The 10063-nt window shown below is 55.6% G+C and overlaps 1 protein-coding gene across 2 annotated transcripts; it reads left to right on the forward strand.

The window, feature by feature from the left end:
* Window positions 1-407: 407 nt before the first annotated feature.
* KRT3 (keratin 3) lies at window positions 408-7291 on the forward strand. Of its 2 annotated transcripts, XM_077869942.1 has the most exons (10): window positions 408-1866; window positions 2928-3148; window positions 3708-3768; window positions 4077-4172; window positions 4467-4631; window positions 5062-5187; window positions 5507-5727; window positions 6066-6100; window positions 6577-6672; window positions 6739-7291. In XM_077869942.1, the coding sequence occupies exons 1-10, from the start codon at window positions 1210-1212 to the stop codon at window positions 6966-6968; spliced, it is 1908 nt and encodes a 635-aa protein (XP_077726068.1). In that variant the 5' UTR covers window positions 408-1209; the 3' UTR covers window positions 6969-7291. The 2 variants fall into 2 exon arrangements, with proteins under 2 accessions (XP_077726068.1, XP_077726067.1); XM_077869941.1 differs by having other exon boundaries at window positions 6577-7291.
* The last annotated feature ends 2772 nt before the right edge of the window (window positions 7292-10063 follow it).

The following is a 10063-nucleotide window of genomic DNA, read 5'->3' on the forward strand; positions in this document are numbered from 1 at the left end:
CTTGGCGGGATGAGCACTGGGTGTTATGCTGTATGTTGGAAAATCGAACTCCAATAAAAAAATATACAAAAAACCAAAAAAATATTGGTTGAACAGGTAGTAGAATTGATGTTTGAATTTCCAGTCATCTGGGGCTTGGGCTGAAACCAGAGAAGTGCCAAAACTGTGCAGAGCAAGAAAATAAGCTTTAGAGATGCACCAAGGTGTGGCACAATGTACAGTTTCCCTGGGAAGTTTTCAAAACCAACAAGCAAGCCAGCAAGCAAACATTTCTCATGCTGAATTTTGCTAATGTCTCATCAGAGTGCATAGGTGCTTTTTTTTTTTTTTTTAAAGATTTTATTTTATTTATTTATTCATGAGAGATGCAGACAGAGGCAGAGACACAGGCAGAGGGAGAAGCAGGCTCCCTGCAGGGTCACGCCCTGGGCCGAAGGCAGAGGCTCAACCACTGAGCCACCCAGGTGTCCCCAAAGCACATAGGTGTTAACTGCCCTTTTTCTCAGAAGACTGTCATGAACCCAAATGCCACTGCCTCCCGAGCTGCAGCCTGGGACAGAGAGGGGCCCAGGAGGCAGATTTGTCAGGGCTCTGAGCTTTGTTTCCGGGAAAGGAGGAAGAGAGGCATCATTCCCTTCCCAAGCCCAGCGCAGAGCTGGGCACACGGTGGCTGTTCAATGACCACGTGTTGACCGCGGCGTGAACGGAATCGGCCCTTCTGTTGAGACACTTGCGCTGAGTCTTGGAGTGGGCTTCACTGTTTCCACTACCCAGACAACCGGACCCCCGCAGCCTACCTCCCACTCCACTCTTTCCACAGCGGAGGGCAGGCAGGTGGCCGCTGAGCACCTGGCAGGGATGCGTGTGCCTCCTGGGTCCTGTCAGACAAAGCTAGGAGGTGGCCGTGCCCAAGCATGGGGCACGCCAGGCACCACTCCCGGCCACGTAAGTCTGCCACCTTAGCATTTTTACCATTTCAGATTATTTTTAAGGTGTGTTTGGTAGCCTGGAACAAACTTATTGCCTTGGAGGCAAACCCCACCCATGACTATTTGGGATTAATTATCTCTCCTTCGTTTGAGCCCAGCCACCTCCTTGAGGTATATAAAGGGATTTATTCTGCACAGGTCTTCAGTTCCCTTCCCTCTTCCTCTGACTCTCAGTGTCCTGCTTAACTCTTGTGCTCTTCTTTCATCAAGCTCTCTCACCATGAACAGACAAGTCTGCAAGACATCTGGTGGTGGCAGCCAGGGCTTCTCGGGCCGCTCCGCCGTGGTCTCAGGCAGCAGCAGGATGAGCAGTGTGGCCCGCTCCGGGGGAGCCAGTGGAGGGGCCTGCGGGTTCCGGGGTGGAGCGGGAGGCTTCGGCAGTCGCAGCCTCTACAGCCTGGGTGGCAACAAGAGCATCTCCATCAGCGTGGCTGGTGGCTCCCGGGCTGGTGGCTTTGGGGGAGGGCGTAGCAGCAGTGGCAGTGTCTTTGGGGGTGGCTATGGAGGTGGCTTTGGTGGTGGCTATGGAGGTGGCTTTGGTGGTGGCAGAGGAATAGGAGGTGGCTTTGGAGGAGGGGCTGGTGGCTTTGGTGGGGCTGGTGGCTTTGGTGGAGCTGGTGGCTTTGGCGGGGCTGGTGGCTTTGGTGGAGCTGGTGGCTTTGGAGGGCCTGGTGGCTTTGGTGGCCCTGGTGGCTTTGGTCCTGGTGGCTTTGGTGGTCCTGGTGGCTTCCCCGGGGGGATCCAGGAGGTGACTGTCAACCAGAGCCTCCTGCAGCCCCTCAATGTGGAGATCGACCCCCAGATCGGGCAAGTGAAGACCCAGGAGCGTGAGCAGATCAAGACCCTCAACAACAAGTTTGCCTCCTTCATCGACAAGGTGATGGAGCTTTTACTGGGCCCCATTTCTAGGCTGGGACTTTGAGTGTGACATCTAGACAGCGCTCAGGATCAATCTCAGATGAGCCAGGCTGGAGGGGATGGTTAGGTAGAGCTCTAGGGTTCTGGAAAGATGTTAAGGGCTGATGAGCTTGCCCAAATGGTCACCTGAGTGGGAAGACAATGGGCCCCTCTTTGGTCCTGGATATCCCCAAGTCCTGCTTGTCTGGCTCCCTGCTCACATCTCCTGACCGTTGCCTTATCTAGGCCTTGACTGGCAACGTATGTCAAGAGCCACGACCACTGGCAGGAAGGGTCTGACCCAGGACTGGGCATTTTCTGGACCTGGCTGCCCTTTCAGGCTTTCCGGGAGGCCTGTTGCCTCCATGCCCCCATGCCAGGCAAAGGCGGTGGATGCCCTCGAGAAGGGATTAAAGAGGCTTACCTGGAACCTTAGTCCTAGGAGGGCTGCAGACAAGCTGGCAACTAATTTGCACCTCTAATCAACCTGGTCAGGAAGAGAAGGGTGCTTGTGCCCTCCAGACCAGGCTGGCTTACACCGATGGGCTCCCTCCTGTAGTGCTGATTGTGACATTTCAATTGTATCAGTTCCCAGTGATTCACATCCTGAAGGGCTGAGTGTCAGCAGAGCTTTAGGCGGAAGCTGTGCCGCTGAGGTTCAAGCGCCTTTCTGCAGAGAGTAGACTCTATTTTTGGAAGTTGGGCTAGAGTCCCAAGGTCCTTGGAGAACACTGGGTGGTCATCTTTACCACTCTGCTTCTGGGACAGGGGCTACTTCCAATTTCCCCACCTTTCTCTCCTCCTCCTGTAACTTTCCAACCATGCTGCATCCTTAGTGGCCTGACCGGAGCAATCATCTGCCCATAGCCTCTCCAGCTACAGTAGGGTACAGTAGGGACCTACCTTCACATCTTTTCTAGGCCTTTGTGCTGGGGGATGGGGATATTCAGACCCTCAGTCCTACCTGAGGTTCAGGGAGCCAAGGCCCCCCCTGTTCCTCTGCTGCTGTTGCCTGATGCGGCTTCCCCCGATGCCCTGCAGGTGCGCTTCCTGGAGCAGCAGAACAAGGTCCTGGAGACCAAGTGGAGCCTGCTCCAGCAGCAAGGCACAAATTCCATCACAGGCACCAACAACCTAGAGCCCCTTTTTGAGAACTACATCAGCACCCAGCGGAGCTACCTGGACAGCATCCTGGGGGAGAGGGGCCGCCTGGACTCGGAGCTGAGGAACATGCAGGACCTGGTGGAAGACTTCAAGAGGAAGTGAGTGACAGAGGCACAAGTAGGAAGTTGCCCCTGGGCAGCCCTGTCTTGGAGTCCCAGCTCTTCCAGCATTCCTCCTGCCGGTGGCATTGGTGTCACCTAGCCTGGCTTCCTCTCTTTACCTTCACGGAGGGCAGCTGGGTTCATTGGGCTCTCCACTCGCCCTCCTTCTCCAAGGACAAGTAAAGTAATGGCAAGAAGGAAGAGTTTAGGGTTGAGGAAGCACTTCCTTGTGATCCATGTTGGGAAAGATTCTGGTTCTAGGATCTGAAGGATGCTGGGACACTCATGGTGTAGTGACCAACAGTCCCAGTTTCCCTAGGATGGGGTCTTCTCAGGACATGGGACGGTCAGTGCTAAAACCAGGCCAGTGTGCTTGGACAAACTGGAATGGCTGGTCCTCCTAACTTATAGGGGGGATGGTAAGGAGGATGTGTTCAGCTAAGAGGGGCAGCAGAGGGACAGGGATGGAGAGATGAACTTTCAGAGCTTCAGACAAAAGCGGTGTTTATGACTACCTCAAAACCCAAACTCAGCTATTCCTTTTCAATCCTTACAGGTATGAGGATGAAATCAATAAACGTACAGCTGCTGAGAATGATTTTGTGACCCTGAAGAAGGTAAGGGCTGTGTGTGAAGTTCCTGGGGCTTGTGGGCACAGGTTTCCAGCTGAGCTTACTCCACCACCAAGGAGCTGCCGAGTTCAGGCAGGAAGGGTAAAAAAAGCAGAAGCCAGGTGTGTCGTAGTCTGGAAAGATCCCTAAAAGAGTCAGTTTCTTTGTTTTGTTTTGAACCATCCCAGATGGGAGACCAGCCTTGGACAAGAACCAGTCAGTCCTCAGCCTGTCCCGACTCTTTCCTGCTACATGTGCAGTTTGTTGTTTGTTCCTTGGGGGGAATGAGGTCTTTCTGCTTCTGTCTTTCTCAGGATGTGGACGCCGCCTACATGAACAAGGTGGAGCTTCAGGCCAAGGTGGACGCCTTAATGGATGAAATCAACTTCCTGACAACCCTCTATGATATGGTGAGGATGCTACCTCCTAAGGGGGCGGCAAGGGAAGGTGAGATATTCTCAGGGCCTGGGGCACTTTGGTATCTAGGGCCCAGGAAGACAGCCTAGAGATAGGGCCCCTTGTTGGGGTTCCGCAGGATGGACTGCTGACATGGGGTTCTCTGAAGGGCTGGGGGCCAGGGTAGGGCAGATGCAGCTTCAGAGCTGAGTCAGAGAACAACAGGTCTGCTGTTCAGGAGTCTTTCTGGGCCTCTGTGTGCTTGTTGCAGATGCCCCAAGAGTTAACAGGCCCCTCTGTGTTGGCAGGAGCTGTCCCAGATGCAGAGCCATGTCAGTGACACGTCCGTGGTGCTGTCCATGGACAATAACCGCAGCCTGGACCTGGACAGCATCATCGCCGAGGTCAAGGCCCAGTATGAGGACATCGCCCAGAGGAGCAAGGCGGAGGCTGAGGCATTGTACCAGACCAAGGTGAGAGTGAGGCACCTCTCAGAGGGTCTACTGAGGGTCTCAGGGGGGCTGTGGCCCACGGGGCTGCTGGGTGGGGAGTCCCCCGTGGTCATTGCGTGAACTCCTCTTGGTTCTGCTCTCTGGAGAGGTCTTTCTAATGGTTGTTCAGTTGCAGAAAGTGCTGCCCCTGGTGGAAAGTGGTTCCACTGCCCCCTGCCAGGCCACATGGGGCAGATTCTCACTTGCTCAGGGACTGCAGGGAGGGAGAAGTACCACGGCAACCCAGGTGTTCTCTTCCCTGCTGCCTCAGAAGTGTCCCTGCTGAGACATAAACAGTGTCATCCGAACAAATGCTTACTAAGCACCTCAAGGTTGGGTGGGTGATGTTAAGGAGGGAGAAACCCGTCAGGCAAAACTGCATCCATACCCCATCTTCCCTTCTGCTCTCCAGTTGGGAGAGCTGCAGACCACGGCCGGCAGACACGGGGATGACCTGAAGAACACCAAGAGTGAGATCATGGAGCTCAACAGGATGATCCAGAGGCTGCGGGCTGAGATCGAGAATGTTAAGAAGCAGGTGGGATGGCAATGGATACTGGTACTGAGACGGACTGGTGGGGGTGGGGGCGAGGGTCTCAGAACCCCTGGTCTGGAGTGGGCTTCTGGGGTCATCTCTGGCAGCCCTGGCCTCTGGGGAGTTCAAAGGCCAAGCCAGTCTAGACAGCTGGTAATCTATAGGGAAGATATCTCGGTGGATGAAGACAAGATAGGGGTGTTGGGGAAAGTGATGTTGCCTGGCTTTAAGATGATTGCTATGGGACCAGCTATTGCAAGATTCAGAGGGTCTGGGACCCTTGTCCTAGGCTCACCTCTTCCCCCGCCTCTCCCTGCCCTAGAATGCCAACCTGCAGACGGCCATCGCCGAGGCTGAGCAGCGTGGGGAGCTGGCCCTCAAGGACGCCAATGCCAAGCTCCAAGAGCTGCAGGCTGCCCTCCAGCAGGCCAAGGATGACCTGGCCCGGCTGCTGAAGGAGTACCAGGAGCTCATGAACGTCAAGCTGGCCCTGGACGTGGAGATCGCCACCTACCGCAAGCTGCTGGAGGGCGAGGAGTGCAGGTGGGCCTCTAATTCCGTCTTCTCACCTTTCCTGACCAAAGGTACATGCTGAGGGCCAGGTAGGTGACGGGGCAAATGGGAACGGACGGCTGCTGTATAGGAGAGGCCCCCCTCTGCCATAGGCCTCGTTGCTTTCAGCACCCACTCTCCACAGGGGGTGAGTGCACACGCAGCCGGCGCACACAGGGCTCTGTTACGGCCGGAGCAGGGGTGCAGGAGGGTGCTCATCGGCCTGGCTTCCAAATTCAGTTCTGGTTCCTGTTCGACACTTTCACCAACGAAAAATTGCAGAAATTTGTTTTGTGACAGAGCTATCTTACTTTTGCTTTCTCCTACAGGATGTCTGGAGAGTGCCAGAGCGCCGTCAGCATCTGTAAGTAGCTGAAACAACCACGACAGTCAGAACTGATTCTGAAATCCGTGCCCTGAGCTAACACAGGGCAGCAGCACCTTAGTTAAGAAACCCTTTCAGGGAAGTTGGAGAGGTTCTCTGTGGGTGGAAGGGGCGGCGGGCCTGCTTTTGTAATTGTTCTGAGTTTAGGACACTATTAATAGGTCTGGACAGAATGGGGAATATCCATTGGGGGCCTGTTAATGGGAGGAGAAGTTCTGGGAGGTCTTCAACGGGATCATCAAGAATTGATTGTAGGAACTGCTGGAAAATTCCTAAAGACTTAGCACCATGGGGCGAGCACCTTGTGTCGTTAGAACGTATCACAGGGAGGACCAGGAGCAAAGCGGCCTTGGTGGCCTCCCCAGCATCCCGGGCCCAGCGGGTCGGCAGTTATGATACAGGGGGGTGGGTGCTGGGCCCGATCACTGATCGCTGCTCCCTCCTTTCCCCTGCAGCCGTGCTCAGCAGTGGGACATCGGCGGCAGGTGGCTTCGGCGGGACATCGGCGGCAGGTGGCTTCGGCGGCGGCTTCGGTGGGACATCGGCGGCAGGTGGCTTCGGCGGTGGCTTTGGCGGGACATCTGCAGCTGGTGGCTTTGGCGGGACATCGGCGGCAGGTGGCTTCGGCGGTGGCTTCGGCGGGACATCGGCGGCAGGTGGCTTCGGCGGCGGCTTGGGCGGCAGCTGGGGCGCAGGAGGAGGTGCAGGTGGCGGCTGGGGCCGGGCGGGTGGCATCAGCTCGGGCTCCGGGGTCCGCTGCGGGCTCAGTGGTGGAGGCTTCAGCTCGGGCAGCAGCCGGGGCGGCAGCATCAAGTTGTCCCAGTCCTCGCAGCGCAGCTCCAGATGAGCGCCGCACCCCCTGCCCGCAGCCGCCTCTCCCCTCCGCCCTCGGTGCCCCCCCAGCCTGCTCCCCTGCACCGACCCCTGCTCTGGGCTGCTCCCGGGGGGCTAGACGACCCAGGCCTCTGGCTCCTCCTGCATCCGGACCCCTGGCCGAGCAGCAGCTCGGGCTCCCCTCTGTGCCCGATTGTCCAGGTGTGGCCTCCGCCACCACCCTCTCCTGCCCTTGGGGTCCCCTCCCTGGGGGGAATGGTCACCAGCCCTGATGTACATAACACACGGACCCCTCTGCCAACCGTTCTGTCGCCAATAAAGTGCATTGTGTTTCAATCCGGCCTTTGGGTCCTCCCTGGCCAGCTGGATCCTCCCTGGCCTGACCCCTGTCGCCCTCTCCCAGCGGGCTTGCGGCTGATCGGCACAACAGCTGGAGCGCTGATGCTCTGGCCTGAAGGCGGGCACTCCCTACTGTCCACTGTGTGGGATCCAGATGGGCGAGAGCTGGTGGTTCATGCGTTGGTTGATTGGGGGTGGGGGTGGAGGCATGGGGGCCCTCACACTCCAGGAGGTCGTGTGGCCTCGCAGTTCTTAGAGAGGAAGGTGGAACCTTGCGGACTACTATCTCCCCCTTGCCTTCAATCTAAGAGGCCCTTGGGTTGGTGGGGGGCTTGGGGTCACAGGATTTCTTTCCTTGGCACTAGTCCCTACTCCAGCTGACATCCTGGAAGCCTTCCCCCCATCAGGCTGCACCTGGGAAGGGGTGAGCTACTAGAGCCCCAGGACCAGGCAGGGATCTTCCGAGAGCCACCCATCTCAAAGTCTGACCACAAACCCCAGCCTGCTGGGGGTGCTCTGCAGAAAAGCATTCCGTGTCCATTAAATCTTTCCTCTTTGGAGCACATATTAGAGGTTCTGAGAAGTCTTGTAGCAAAGACTACCTGTTAGCTGTCTTTAACCCAGCATTTCCCACAGAGGCCTCCTTCTGGGTAAAAAACTCTTGACACCCCTCAGAAAATATCCTACATCTGTATGCATGCACTCCGGGTCCTCAGGTTGTGTGCCAGTCATGGAAGTTTCTAGCCCCAGGAAGCCCTGATAAAGTATTAGTTGGCCATGGTAGTGCTGTCTGGAAGGTCATGGCTGAAAGAAACTCAGGGTCAAGGAGTCCAAGAGCTTTATTTGCAAAGGAGGAGACTGAGGCTCAGAGAGGTGCGGTGGTCTGCTTGGGGTCCTAGAGCCTCTGAGGGTCTGAGCAGGGAGTGCACCCAAGTATCCCGAGTCTGGAGCTCCTGCCCCTGTCCCACAATGTCTCTGAGGCTACAGTTGCTGCCCTCCTGACGTGGCCAGATGCCTGGGCACCCAGAGAACACGTAGGCAATGGAGTAGAAACATTTAGCCCAGCTGAGCCAAGGAAGCAATATTGCCATCCTAGGCCAAAGCTGAATTTCTTTCAGAGAAGAGAAATGATAATTAAAGAAAAACAGAAACTGGGGCTTGAGGTTCATATGGGGATGCCATGTTCTCACTTAGCAGAGCGATCCAGGGCCAATTCTATCTGATTTCCCAGGAAGACTCTTCGAAGAAGGGGAGATTTGGTAGTTATTGCTTCAACTTTGGGCAGGAAGCAGCCGGCATCGCTTCGTGGACAAGACTAGACGAGTGAGACTCAATGCCTGCCCCAGTTCAGACGGTTGGCCGGGTGGGAAGGTGCCAGGCCAGTGACGGGACAGCTGCTTCCCCCTGGACAAAGTCATTGTTCATGAATTCCTTCCTTCAACCAAAATTCATTAAGTTAACTCTTGGGCACTGCTGAATGCAGTGCAGTGAATGTTGGAGATACGTCGGTGAGCAAAAATAAGATGTCCCGCCATCGTTGTAGTAAGGGAGTACGACAACAACAAAGGAAGCAAGCGAACGGATAAAAGCACTTCAAGCTGTGATAAGTGTATGAAGAGGAGAACCTGGGGGCTGACGTGGAGAAATGGCAGGAGTTGTGAGCAGATCGGATGCGGGGTGGGCAAAGGAGAAGGAAGATGTGGCTGTGCTGCCCGGTTTGCCAGCGGGAGCAGCTGGGTGGTGCTGGTGCCGTCAGCCGAGGGAGGGGAGGGGAGGGATGGAAGGTTGGATGGGTCTGAGGAGGTCCTTCAGGAGGAGCTCGGCTTTAGGCAAGTTTGAGCTGCTCCCGAGATAGACATGTGGCCCACAGCTGGAGTGGTGAATGTGGTTTCAAAGGGACACATGTCAGGACTGGAGACTCCAGTTGGACGTCGTCTGCATAAGGACATTTAGGGTAGTTTCTGGAGCCCAGGAACCGGCGCGCTCTCTTAGGTGGAGGGAAGAGAAGAGGGCCCAGGCTGAGCTCCAGCATCTGGAGACAGGGAGAAGAGAACAGTCAGCCAGGCAGTAGAGCCTGGTCCAGGTTTTCTAGAATGCCTACCCCTAAGAGGTCAAGGGGTTTCTAAATGGGCTCAGCAGATGTGAGCTCAGAACAGGACCAGCCTTTCCGGGGACACTGTTCATGGGTCTCAAAGTTCACATTCAGCCGGTGGCCTCTTTTCTTTGCTGTTCTCCCTGGACTCTAGTCTATGCCCACTGCCCCCTGTGCATCCTGGGTGGGGTGGGGGTGGCTTACAGGAGATCCCCACTACCTAAGTAGTCTTCAGGTGGCAGAGGGGAATCTATGCAGCTTCTAAAGGAGAGAAGTACCCAGAGGGGTAGGCTGGCTGAGGAAGAATGGCACCATGTAGAGGGCGATTTCTTGGAGGCTTCATTGTCCCAGAGGAATGACCAAGTCAGTGAATTTGGGGCTGAGACCTGAGACCGAAGGAGTTAACTCCATACTTGGCTGGATACTCTCCATCCAGCCCTGATCATTTCTGATCTGGGATGAAAACACTTCCAGGGAACTTGGCCTGATTCCGAGTGCTCTTCTTTTCTTTCTTTGCTTCAGCTTTTACAGAATTTCTGTGTGAAATCCTATGGTGATTTTTCAGGCGCTCCTAAGTCTTTGGGCTTGGGGTAGCTTTTTTGCACTTGACTAGATATTTTTATTCATTGAGGAAGGAGCCAATTAGTGCTGTGTTGTCCATTCTTTTCCTGTCCTCT

The sequence above is a fragment of the Canis aureus genome, chromosome 25 (genome assembly GCF_053574225.1).
Source record: "Canis aureus isolate CA01 chromosome 25, VMU_Caureus_v.1.0, whole genome shotgun sequence".
Classification (NCBI taxonomy): domain Eukaryota; kingdom Metazoa; phylum Chordata; class Mammalia; order Carnivora; family Canidae; genus Canis; species Canis aureus.

Bases quoted from the DNA above. Each gene is read 5' to 3' on its own strand.
- KRT3 (XM_077869941.1), top strand. From the start codon at position 1,210: ATGAACAGACAAGTCTGCAAGACATCTGGTGGTGGCAGCCAGGGCTTC. The intron at 3,769-4,076 runs GTAAGGGCTGTG...TGTCTTTCTCAG, and splicing joins ATTTTGTGACCCTGAAGAAG to GATGTGGACGCCGCCTACAT. The intron at 4,632-5,061 runs GTGAGAGTGAGG...TCTGCTCTCCAG, and splicing joins AGGCATTGTACCAGACCAAG to TTGGGAGAGCTGCAGACCAC.